Source organism: Oncorhynchus masou, chromosome 6, assembly GCF_036934945.1.
Source record: "Oncorhynchus masou masou isolate Uvic2021 chromosome 6, UVic_Omas_1.1, whole genome shotgun sequence".
In the NCBI taxonomy this organism is placed as follows: Eukaryota; Metazoa; Chordata; class Actinopteri; order Salmoniformes; family Salmonidae; genus Oncorhynchus; species Oncorhynchus masou.
In genome coordinates this window covers 34,325,803-34,339,238 of record NC_088217.1, presented here as the reverse complement: position 1 = coordinate 34,339,238, position 13,436 = coordinate 34,325,803, and the positions used below count along the sequence as shown (strand labels likewise).

General features: G+C 42.0%; 1 protein-coding gene across 2 annotated transcripts; it reads right to left on the bottom strand.

Annotated features, from left to right (window-relative positions):
- Nucleotides 1-7,096: 7,096 nt before the first annotated feature.
- Nucleotides 7,097-12,920, bottom strand: LOC135541969 (serine/arginine-rich splicing factor 3). Of its 2 annotated transcripts, XM_064968501.1 has the most exons (7): nt 12,812-12,920; nt 11,917-11,981; nt 11,410-11,620; nt 10,833-10,973; nt 8,986-9,024; nt 8,643-8,729; nt 7,097-7,903 (listed from the first exon to the last, which is right to left on the bottom strand). In XM_064968501.1, the coding sequence occupies exons 2-7, from the start codon at nt 11,921-11,923 to the stop codon at nt 7,876-7,878; spliced, it is 513 nt and encodes a 170-aa protein (XP_064824573.1). In that variant the 5' UTR covers nt 11,924-11,981; nt 12,812-12,920; the 3' UTR covers nt 7,097-7,875. The 2 variants fall into 2 exon arrangements, with proteins under 2 accessions (XP_064824573.1, XP_064824574.1); XM_064968502.1 differs by lacking the exon at nt 11,917-11,981 and having other exon boundaries at nt 12,812-12,919.
- Between the last annotated feature and the right edge of the window lie 516 nt (nt 12,921-13,436).

The window sequence follows — 13,436 nt, the reverse complement described above, 5'->3', positions numbered from 1 at the left end:
TGGAGGTGAACATGCACCTGCATTTCTGGAGTACCCTGTTAGGGTGGAGGAGAATGAGGTGGCAAGGGTAAGGAGTGTCCAGTGCGTCTCCCATGTGGAGGTGGTGAGAAAATTGGAAGCTATGGAAGGAACGAGTAGCGGGGAAGAAACAATGGCAGTAGAGCCACCAAGACCAGTGAAGGTTTCTCATCAACCGAAGGATAGAGAAATGCTACATGTTAAAAAGGTGGACTTTGTATTATTGATTGCAACGGTCATAAACTGTACAGCACAAGCGGAGAACAAGTCGAATCAAACTGGTATTGTGAATGCTGCTTTTTTGGGTCTATGTGATTTCACAGCCGAGGCCGTGCAAGAAATCCTGACGTGAATGTATGTCAGGCCCCTGAGCCTGATGTCAGGCCCCTGAGCCTGATGTCAGGCCCCTGAGCCTGATGTCAGGCCCCTGAGCCTGTGTAGGGGTGTATTGTAGAGTGGACTGGGATTAAATAAGTGGGATGGGTTTTCTTAGTTAACATGTTTTATTTTAATATGATGTAGTTTTCCCCCCTTTTCTGCACTGTTCTTTTAATTTCTTATCCAATATCCCGTCCAGCTGGTGGTAATGCAACGTTCTCGCTCAGTCGCCAAACGCTGTTAACCTTATCGAAGACGAAGAGAAGATGGTTGTCGGTTTTAATTGAACGGAAAAACCAAAAACTCAAGAGACATCACTACGGGAACCTGGATGCAGCAAGGACACGTGCAGAGAGAAGTTGCACCGCATTCGTATGAGATCCAAACGGCGCATGGATCACAACTTCGAGGAAACCGAGTGGCTCTAAGGCTTCAGCCGTTTACTCAAGGGACTGAGGATCATCAGGAGGACACTTCCTAAGTGTCAAATGCCTTCAGCATTGGAGTCAGAACACCCTGACTGACAATGAATGCTGTTCAACTGCTTCAATAAGTGCTTCAGCAGAACCAAAAAGGACTGCCAAAGCCTCAAAGGCTAATTGAGAATGGCAACAAAATAAATAACCTGGACTGAATGTTTGTGGAAACAAAGAGCCACAATAGAGTATCGTTGGACAGAGACTGTATGTATTTGGGAAAAACAAATTCACTCAATATGTTTGCCTCCTTAAGTGATGAGTGAGTCAAGCAGACCACCATAGTCCCCGGGCCCAAGAACACCGTGGTAACCTACCTAAATGACTACCGATCTGTAGCACTCACGTCTGTAGCTAATCATGTATGGCGTGAAGAGGTTGGACCCAGGTGCAGAGAAGAGACCAGATGAGGAATTAGTGGATAAGGATACACATTAATACTTTACTGAGAAACAGTAGAAGCAGGATCACAGTACACTAGAAAAAAAAAATACTAAGCCTCAAACTCACTCAGGAAACGAACACACACGGTAAACAAGACAAGCTTCTACAAAGGACCCCAGAAAACATACCTTTTTCAACAGGGACACAATCATGAACTAATAAGACACACCTGAGTCCAATAAAATTCTCTCGGGCGGTTTCTGCCGCCAGGAGGAACCATGACATCATGGCTCATATCAACACTGTCATCCCAGAAACCCTAGACCCACTCCAACCTACGTGAGAATGCTGTTCATTGACTACAGCTCAGCGTTCAACACCATAGTGCCCTCAAAGCTCCTCACTAAGCTAAGGACCCTGGGACTAAACACATCCCTCAGCAACTGGATCCTGGACTTCCTGATGGGCCGCCCCCAGGTGGTGAAAGTAGGTAGCAACACATCTGCCACGCTGATCCTCAACACTGGAGCCCCTCAGGGGTGCTCAGTCTCATCCTGTACTCCCTGTTTACCCACAACTGTGTGGCCAGGTACGACTCCAACACCATCATTAAGTTTGCAGACGACACAACAGTGGTAGGCCTGATCACCAACAACAACGAGACAGCCTATAGGGAGGAGGTCAGAGACCTGTCCAGGTGGTTCTAGAAATACAACCTATCCCTCAATGTAACCAAGACTAAGGAGATGATTGTGGACTACAGGAAAAGGAGGACTCAGCACGCCCCCATTCTCATCGACAGGGCTGTAGTGGAGCAGGTTGAGAGCTTCAAGTTCCTTGGTGTCCACATCACCAACAAACTAGAATGGTCCAAACACACCAAGACAGTCATAAATAGAGCACGACAAAGCCTATCCCCCTTCAGGAAACTAAAAAGACTTGACATGGGTCCTGAGATCCTCAAAAGGTTCAAGAGCTGCAGCATCGAGAGCATCCTGACTGGTTGCATCACTGCCTGGTATGGTAACTGCTCGGCCTCCCACCGCAAGCCACTACAGAGGGTAGTGCAAACGGCCCAGTACATCACTGGGGCAAAGCTGCCTGCCATCCAGGACCTCTACACCAGGCGGTATAAGATGAAGGCCCTACAACTTGTCAAAGACCCCACCCACCCCAGTCTACGACTGTTCTCTCTACTACCGCATGGCAAGTGGTACCGGAGCACCAAGTCTAGGACCAAAAGGCTTCAACAGCTTTTACCCCCAGACTCCTGAACAGATAATTAAATGGCTACCCGGACTATCTGCATTGTGTCCCGCCTCCCGCCAACCCCTCTTTTACACTACTGCTACTCTCTGTTCATCATATATGCATAGTCACTTTAACCATACCTACATGTACATACTACCTCAATTAGCCCGACTAACCGGTGCCTGTATATCGCCTCGCTACTGTTATTCACTGTTTTCTTTACTGTTGTTTTTTATTTCCTTACTTTATCTATTGTTCACCTAATACCTAGTTTTCTACTTAGAAATTGCACTGTTGGTTAGGGCCTGTAAGTAAGCATTTCACTGTAAGGTCTACACCTGTTGTATTCGGCGCACGTGACAAACTTTGATTTGATAATGATTCAACCTTTCCTTTGTTCAGTTGTATGAAATAACACATTTCCATAAGCCTATAGCCTGATGAGGCTTTTCTGAGTTACCGTTATTTCAATTTACATAAAAAGTAGGATGCATAGATATTTGAAGATTTTACATACATTGAAACTGCAATCCAAACATCAGGAAAAGTTCCCTTTCTCGGTTTCAGGTTACTCTTTGAAAATAAAATGAATGAAATTACGGTTTACTTTAAGTAAACTTTTGCTTTGAATATCAGTTTTCTAAAAACAATGTTTTACTAAATGCCTGAGGCACAACTAAAGCAACTCAAGCTCTCACTGATGTCTTCTCTTTGCTTGATACTTTCTCAAAGTGTACTGTTCTGGCAGAGTGGCGGATAAGCAGAAGCCGACTTCCATAAACTCTGGGTGATGAATTTTCTCTGGTGCAAAGGCTGAGTTAAGCATGTGTATTTCGTCCAGTAAACAACCATGTGTACACACATTCAAACTCTCCCAAGTTTTTCCGGTATGAGTAAATTCCAGTCCAGACCAATTTCTTCACTTGGCTTAGACTTCTTGTAGGTTGGCCTGATTATTCGAGTGACATTCCAGAGAGTAGACTTGTATTTCTCACAAAAATTGAGAAATGATATTATTTTATACTAATACAATTGCTCAGAGATAGAGGTTTAGTCAAACAAGTAATTTAAAAAAAAACATCTAAAAAAGATAGGGATCAAAATGATTAATACTCCAGCAGCCTCCCCTTGCAAGGATAATGACACTGAGCCTTCCTCTAAAATGTTTTATGAGATTAGAGTACACATTGGGAGGAATCTTAGACCATTCCTCCATACAGAATCTTCCCAGGTCCTTGGTATCCTGCCTCTGCGCTTATGGATTGGCCTCTTCAATTCAAACAGATTTTCAACGAGGTCAATTCCTTTACCAGACCATGATGCAACTGCTCTCGATGGTGCAGCAGTAGTATTTGGAGAGGACCGGGGTGACATGCTGAATTTCTTCAGCCGCCTTAGAAAGTAGAAACGCTGTTGCACCCTCTTGACAAGAGTGGTGGTGTTGTCGGTCTATGCCAGGATGTCCAGGATCCAGTTGCAGAGGGCAGTGTCCAGACGCAGAGCTTTCACAGACACCCAGAAAGACTGGAATATACTTTTGTGATAATGGAGGGAATTCAACAGGGAACTTTGACAGTCACCACCCTTTTAAAATCTAAGTTATGTAAAGTTGTCTTGTGACATTACAATTATATTGAACTTTTTATAGTATTTTCATGAGGACGAGGGGCTCCCGAGTGGCGCAGCGGTCTAAGGCACTGCATTGGGGAGGCAGTGTAGCCTAGTGGTTAGAGCATTGGACTAGTAACCAAAAGGTCGCAAGTTCAAATTCCCAAGTTACAAATCTGTCGTTCTGCCCCTGAACAGGCACTTTTTCTAGGCCATCATTGAAAATAAGAATTTGTTCTTAACTGACTTGCCTAGTTAAATAAAGGTTTAAAAAAATTGCAGCGCAAGAGGTGTCACTACAGTCCCTGGTTCAAATCCAGGCTGTATCACATCTGGCCGTGATTGGTAGTCCCATAGGGAAGTGCACAATTGGCCCAGCGTGGTCTGGGTTTTGCCGGGGTAGGCCGTCATTGTAACTTACCTAGTTAAATAAAATAAAAATTCAATCATTAATTTACGAATTGGTCACCTCCCCTCTTATCCACCAGTTGTAGTCAATTATAGGATTTTGTTTACTATTTTAGAATTGTGATGTCCAGGTTTGACTTTTTAAAACCATTGTCATTGGTACATTTACACCTATGATATGCCATACATTTATAAAATGTAACACATACTTATCCAAAGTAGCTTACCCTATTATGAGATGAGGGCATTCAGATGGAGGAGATGAGATTATTCAGATGGAAGAGATCATTCATATGATCATAGGAGATGAGTTTAAGTTTATGAATATGAAGCCGAAGACAAAGCTATTTTGACAGTAAAGTTTGTTTTGTGATATTATTGAAACTAAATTGTCATTCAGTCACAGACTGAAGGGGTATTAGATGTGGATCATAGCACCTAATGTATAACTGACCTCGTCTCCCCTTTTTGGAACCTAATGGCAGAACTAACTTACAGTAGCGGTGCGTGAGTAAAATCCCTGGGGAAGCCAGAAAAAATGTACATATGACAACTTATGTGTTGTGATAATTGCATTGTTTGCTCTATAACCTGTTAGTTCATATACATTGACACCGTGATATATACGCCTAAGGTCGAGACAGTAAGATGTAGTGGCAGAATAAATTCCACCACACCTTTTTTTCATTACTAAACTGGAGAACGCATATTGCAAGTTGCAAAGAAAACAGGAGCTGCCTCCACTATTCCAGCACCATTTCAACATTGACTAAAAGTTACCAATAACAATCAACGTAAGGTAAATATGCGGCTGTCCGTGGTTCTGATTTGTGTGTGTGTGCGTGCAAGTATAAAAAAACATTGACTCACCCTACTTGTGGGGAGACGCCAATGCCAACCCCCTTTCTTTCATGATGACGAAACAGTCTATGGCTGTCATACAGTACAATCTTTTATTTTAATCTGGCTAAAATTATTGCTTGCTAGCCTAACTTCCTTTTATAGGCAACGTTAGCTAGTTAACATTATTCTTCTACATCTAGCTACATGTTGAACTTCCATCCTCTTGAGTCCAATGTATAAATGTATGTTTGGATCAGAATCGCCATTATAATCATTGGCCAGTACAGAGAATAAAGTAAAACCACAAGTCCAGATCCCTATCTCCATCCAGCTAATTTAGGAAAGGGACCATTTTAGCTAGCTAACCAGCCACAAGAGGACAACAGCACAATGAATGCAACAATTCTAAGTTGTTTCTGTCAATTATGTATTTCTCTTGAGGTAATAGAAATGAAGCCAAATCCAAACAAGCTTTTTTTGGTGCTCCAGGACCATTCACAGTTCAGCTCACTCAGTTTAGCTCAATGAGGCCAATTGCTCGCTGGCTTCCCTTGCATTCAAATGCTATGGGAGGCAACAATGTCATATTCTTTATGGCCAGACAGAATCAGATAGATGGCCTACAAATACACAGGGGTGCTGTTTCTCTCACTTGGATGCTTTCTTCGGTGAGATACATTCAGCCTCTTACGAATTGAAGGACAATGATACTGAACAAAAATATAAACACAACATGCAACAATTACAAATACTTTCTGTTACAGTTCATCTAAGGAAATCAGTCAGTTTAAATAAATAAAGTAGGCCTTAATCTATGGATTTCACATGGGCAGGGGCGCAGCCATGGGTTGGTCTTGGAGGGCATAGGCCCACCCACTTGGAAGCCAGGCCCAGCCAATCACAGTGCCAAATGTAATCAATGGTTGTGCAAATATACTGAACAAAAATATCAACTACACATGCAGCAATTTATTGATTTTACTGACAGTTCATATGAAGAAATCAGTCAATTTAAATTAATGAATTAGGCTTTAATATATGGATTTCACATGACTGGGCAGGGTGCAGCCATGGGTGGGCCTAGACACACCCACTTGGGAGCCTGGTCCAGCCAATCAGAATGCATTTTCCCCCACAAAAGGGCTTCAATACAGACAGAAATACTCATCAGCAGCATTCCCACTCCAAAATGACATTGGAGGCAGCTTATGGTAAAGGAATGAACATTCAATTATCTGGCAACAGCTCTGATGGACAATCCTGCAGTCAGCATGCCAATTGCACACTCCCTCAAAACTTCACATCTGTGGCATTGTGACAAAACTGCACATTGTAGTGGCATTTTGTCCCCAGCTACCAGTGGAACTGTGTAATGATCATGCCATTTAATCAGCTACATCTTGTGGTGAATCTGAAGACAAACAAAACAGTAGAGGGCGCCAATTTGAAGAAAAGAGCAAACATTTGATCTGTCCTATTAAAAGTGTTTGCTCAAATCAAAGCAATACATTTTCCAACCCCTTGTTGGAAATCTGCTGTGTGCCTCAATACCAAAGAAAACAGAAATATGCATTGTCATCATGAAGCCCAGCACTTCCCTGTTGATTTGTGATGGAGGCATAGTTGGATCTTTTCTAGTTCCATATCGATGAGTCTACATCCAAAGCAAGAACATCTGAGGTCTGTAGACAGTTTAATATTTTATATCTCCCCACAAAATGGTAACAGAAGACTTTTCAACAACCAGTTTTTAATTCAGAGAACATTACAAATAGTACAAAGGAAAAGAAAATGGAATATTGTAGAGCCAAAATTGAGATAATTGTATTCAGTACTTTGCATCTTTTTTTCTCAAATCGATTCCAATATCCCGAATAAGGGTGGCATTATTCCCATTGACAAATATTTACCAACAGGAACTGGAAGAACAGCAAAAATCCTATTGATCAACTAAACAACAGGATACATATATTAATCAACAAAGAATAGATGACCATAGACTTTTACCACCTCCAGACAAATCTTGCTGACATGGAAACATGATGGGAGCACTAGACTATTTAAAACAGGGCCTTTCCTTGACCTGGTACTTTTAGACATACAGAGACAAACACTCAAGTCATGCCGAAATCTTGTACACAAATCTCACAAGTCAGTTTTGGACGATACTGACTTTATATGTACCTACTTGCATTTTTATTGTCAATTTTGGCACTGGAATAAATGTTTGACTAACATCAATGTCTTATATGCTATTTTGAATGAGAAGTTGGTTCTCAAGTTCAGCCCTTTCAGTAACGTATTACACCTGCATACCCACTTATTTACAAAATACAGAGGAAATAGATACCTTGAAAGTCACAAAGAAGCAAATACTAAACATTTGATTGTTAAAAATAAAATAAAAAAAATGACAAAAATGACCAGAGGTCATTTAAAGTCCATCACATGAAACAACTCGCTAGAGGGATGGCTGTATTTGTTCATCCATCGATTGCCGTGAATCTTCTTACTTTCTCTCAGTAGATCTGGAGCGGCTGTGAGAAGGGGAAAAACAGTTAAGCAAGAACGTTAATTAAAACTTTACCCGGAGCATTCATGCACTCTCAGAACAATGTTACAGCCATGGTCTGTTAAGAGTTACATACTGTTGGGGAATAATCAGAATTAGTTGGTAACATAGGTAAGGTGTTTTATATTCATCATATGTTTGCAAGTTACTTCTCATCAGAATGTTTATTTTTGTATAATACTGTGGCGGGGTTGCAGTATCTGTTCTCTGTCAAGACTAAGTTGCTTGGGCCGCAGAGAGGGGAGAGGTCAAGCTTGTATCTCTTGGCTCCACAATGTCTGTGTGCCAGTCAATGTGTCTCTGTGATCTTGTCAAGATAGGATGGATTTGATATATGCCTGTTGATATGGAGGATTTGTTTAGGTTCTGAGTTTGAGAAAAGAACAATTTATCGTTCAGCTTTGTCTCCTAAACTATGCCAATGCTGTCTGGCTATCTGTGTCTTTGCTATAAAGGATCTCAGTTGCAATGTGTAAGGGACTCAGAGAATTCATTTATAGACACTGAATTGATCTGAGAGTCACAAGGTTGTGATGGAGCTCATATAATTAAAATGGACTTTGTGATAACTGACTTGTGTGGTTTGCTCTCATGACTTGGTAAATACAGGAAATTTCCACGACAATACTAACACGAGGTTTCATTGTTATATTAAGACGAGATATAAAATCCTTGCCCTGTCTCATAAAACCTCTCCTGCTTACCTCCTTGATCGAGAGAATGATCTTGAGGGTTTATGGTTTCTGTCCCGGGACAAAGATCTCTCCCTCTTCCTGTCTCTGGAGAGAGACCTGCATACAGAAGGAACCACAGAATTAACCAAAGCACACTGCATCTTACTGAGGCCTCTGTTGACAAGAGGATGTCATCATTGACAAGTTTGTCAGTTACCCTCTGGAAAGCTGTGTTAAAAAATAATACATATATATTTTGATTCAAAATTGAGTCCTTAAGTCCATGCTTCCATGACCAATAATCTGTTTTGATCTCAGTTGCCCACAGTATAGCTGTTCACGTTTACAATGACGCTTATGGTTGTCAACATACCTGCTTCGGCTGCGGCTGAAGCTCCTCCTTCGTGGAGATCTGGTGGTGGTGGGGGGGACAGGGTGTCAAAAGCAGAGCACAATACATTGGTGACCCATTGATACCAAACCCATCCGACCACAAATTACCTGTACTCCCTTGAAGTAAACCCTACGGTTCCCACTGAAAACTGACCCTCAGTGGGCACAAAGTTATAGGCTACACCCCTCCTAAGGGATGAGAATGGGTGACCTCTGATAAGGCATTTGTAATCCGAAATTCAGTCATCACCTCCCCTAAAAGGTCATGGTTTGTTAATACTGCCAGCTGAGAGAATGGCAAAAAGGTGCATTTATACCAAATGGGGAGGGGTAAGAAAATGAAGGGCTCCAACATAACTAATGGTAAAACATTGGGTTTTAACATTGGCATCTTAAAGCTGCAGTAAAGGTTACATATTATGCACAACCACAAAGTACACACAAGATAGGGCCACTGCGACCTAAACCAGGGAGGGACCTACACTTTGGAAGGGGAAGCACTGATCAGAATAGCTCCTTTGAACATTTATAGTCACAATTTAATAATTCACATCTCAAAATGTCAGGGTCCTAGACTCACTGGATGCAGAGCCATGCCCCAACGGATTACAGTAATGAGTGAGAAATACCAACTCTATTTGATTCAAATAAGGAGAACCTTTTTTAAAAGCAGCTTTCTCTTCACTTTTAAATTTGTAATCAGCAGTGTACTGTATGAAGCAGGAAAAACTTACTAGTCTTTTGGTTTTCAACAAGCTAGAAATGACGAAGGGGAGGCAGACTGTCGGCCGGGTAGGCAGATTTGGCTGAAAAGGACTGGCCAGATGCTGCGATGTGATTAGTTGGCTGGCGGATGGGGGCTGGCTGTGGATTTTTCCTGCTTTTATTGGTTAGCCGAAGGCTGTTGCTGGTAGGTTGTAGTAGTGTAGACATTTGGGGACGTAAAACGCTGATTGGTCGGGAATGTGAGGTGGGCCGCTGACGATTTGGTTAAGGTTGGAGGAGGAGGCTGAGAACTGCATGCGCAGGAACCAATGGGCTGGTGCAACCTGACGACTGGCCATGCCTGGGTCATGTGACACGACACCAGCCAAGCTGATTGGTGCACGCTGGTCAGAGGTCACATGCTGCTGAAAGAGGACTAGTTGACTGACTCAGAGGGTGGTGAGAAGAGGCATGGTGATGACTCTGTAACGGGGGTTCATTTTTATTAATATAAATGGTAAATAAAAAGGCAACCTCAATTTGTAACAAAAACAACCAATCTAGCATCATTAGGCTTCCCTCCCACCCCACCGGGATCATAGATAAGTACTGCTTTGTAATACAAATCACCTACTTAAAAAGCTAGCTGCAATTTTTTACACTTTGTCAAATCTTAAAATAATCTTGCATGAACCATGGTTCCAAAACACATTCAGTGCTTTAGGCAACAGTGAAAAGCTTGCAATCCAAATTTAGAGAAAAAGTGGCAGCAGTAAATGCAATTGTACCTAACTTGGCATAAAAAGCAACACACTTCATTTCACACTGTACCACCCCCTGGATCTAAAGTTCCCTGGAACTCGTTAAATTGATCAATGATAATGAAGATGAAAACAGCACGTTTCCAGCACCACATCACAGTAACCACTGTAGACTACCATGGAAGCAAGGGTTATCAAACAGTCAGAGCTGAACTATCAACATGGTTGCATAGAAACAGGAGACGCATTCTGGAAAGATACAGGAACAAACAAAAAAAGTTTAAATAGGAAAAGGGGAAGGAAGGGATTTGTAGTCTGTTGGGCATTGCTATCATAAAGCCCTGTACGGGAGACGGGTTACCTGCGCCTGGCGGGCGGGCTGCCACGACGCCCGCGATGGTCATCTCGAGGACGTCTGCTCCATGAGGGAGGAGGACCCCGGTTGCGGGTGCGTTTCTCACCATTGGACAGCTCCACTCGCACACGAGAACCACTTAGTGTCCTGTGCAGATCAATAAGGATGTTACCATGGGTATACTGTTTAACGGTCACCAAACGACTTGCTTCGCCACCTGTTGGGTAGTTAAATGGAGGCCAGTGGCAACTGAAATTAATATGTAGTCCTTCCAAATATCAGAGTAAGTGAATTGCTTGGAAACAAGGATCTCCAAGCAAACTAGGCTCTGTCATATAGTTATCTTATAAAGTGAAAAGCACACGGAGAAAATGTGCGTTCATATAGCAAAAACAGAAATGCTACTTCAAACAGTTCTGGAATGCCTCTAATTTCTTTGGTCAAACAGTAAATCTGTAAAGTATATTGTCATGCAAGGAACGAAAACTTCAGTGATTGCCTCTCATTTCAACAGTCCTCAATTTCCTGAATCTATCATTCAGTTATTTTTTTTTTATACCAGAAACTTGTTCTTAGGCTTTACCTTCCATCAAGCTCCCTTACTGCGTCTGTTGCGTCCCTTGGATCTTCAAATTCCACAAAAGCAAAGCCTGGGGGGTTCCTTGCTACCCAGACACTGCGAAGTGGCCCATAATAGCCAAAGGACCTCTCCAGCTCTGTCTTGTTGCCATTATTTCCCAGGTTTCCCACATAGACCTTGCAGTCAAGAGGGCAATCTCGGTGCATGGCTGGATCTGTAAATATATTAAGCAAAATTAATAGAATTCATCAGGTTCCACTCAATCTTTGGTATTAGAGTTGATGGTTCACAGTATCTGACTAGTTTTGCTTTCTAGGAATCATGCTTCAAAAGGCATCAGAATGGCCAATGCACAAAGTGCACTTATATATATATATATAAACCAGAAAAGCTACATCAAGCAGTTCTGGAACACACACACACACACCTCTAATTATCTGAAATTCTTGTGTCAAACAGTCAATCTGTCAAGTGTACTGGCATGCAAGGAACGAAAACTTTTGTAATTACCTGCCATTTCAACAGGTCTCAATTTTCAAAACAAAAATTGATACTCCGCAAACGTGAATGAGAAACTGAAAGAAGAATTGTCCATTTAGATTTTCACGTAGTACACATTTTCCACACAATTTATATTCAAGTAGGACTGTACTATAGTCTATGTTCATAACACGCAGATTTACAAATTTCCCTACACATACAATTTACAAAGCCACATTCAAACAGCCAGGTGTGTTTATAACACGCAGATGTTTTGCGTCGTTCTGGCTGAATTTGAGGTAGGCAACAAAGTGCCAGAAATTAATACAGGGCATAAAGCAAGTGGTGTGGAAATGCATAGCACATGGAAATGCATTGCGGTAATTCTTCTAATATGTAATTGCCGTGAAAGATGAACAGGTTTTGCCATTACAGCTACAAAGTAAGTAATACGTTTGTTAGAACAAGCTTGTTTTCTGATCCAACGTTGGTCAAAATCGCCCACGGCCCCTTTGCATCGTTCACTAAGGTTACTAACTACCTGCCCGTATGTAGTTATGCAAAATGGCAGAAGCCCGGGCTGGGGCCTTGACGAGATAGAACCCTCACGACATTTGCTTGGCTTGCTCCCTCCTAGTTGACTTTTTTGTTTACGTGCCATGGGCTAGAGTATAGCTGCAAATTCACTTAAACATTTGTCATTAAAATTACACGATGTAGTACCGTTGGTTTAACCATTTCAGTTAACTTCACTAAATAACTGCGAAAATACTGAAAATGGATAACGTTACTAGCTAGCTCTTCGGTGGGCTAACTAACGTTAGCTAGATAGTATAAATGAAAGAGTCAGTAAATATAAAATAAACATGAATTGAAAAATGAAATACATATCACACTTTACATTATTTAGGTATGTGTTATTTACCGTATTGTAAAACCAACACTAATATTCGATCCGTTTGCAGCCTTCCGTCGAAACGCCTGTCTGTAGCTGCGACATGAGCTGCTAGCTATAATAAAATGGAGACCGGAAATCTTCTTCTGTGGGTTTTATATGGCGGTTGGCGACCAACTTTAAGCTGCATTACCGCCACCAACTGGACTGGAGTGTGGACCAGAGACAGTGAAGGTCGAAATCTTACCCAACATTCTCCTCTCCCTAAGGAAACGAAATACATAATTAAATACTACATCCCCTGAAGATTTCCCCAGCAGTTCACTTAATCCTGGCTGTTCTACCCCATTGCTCCTCAAATCTAATAGCAATCACTCCCTTTCCTCCCATATTTCTGGCACTAAAATAGAACATGTCCGAGCTGGTCACGGGTGCTCCTCAGCCACGCTCAAGGTACTAAACAGTATCATAACCGCCATCGATAAAAGACAGTACTGTGCAGCCGTGTTCATCGACCTGGCCAAGGCTTTCGACTCTGTCAAACACCGTATTCTTATTGGCAGACTCAATAGCCTTGTTTTCTCAAATTACTGCCTCGCCTGGTTCACCAACCACTTCTCAGATAGAGTTCAGTGTATCAAATCGGAGGGCCTGT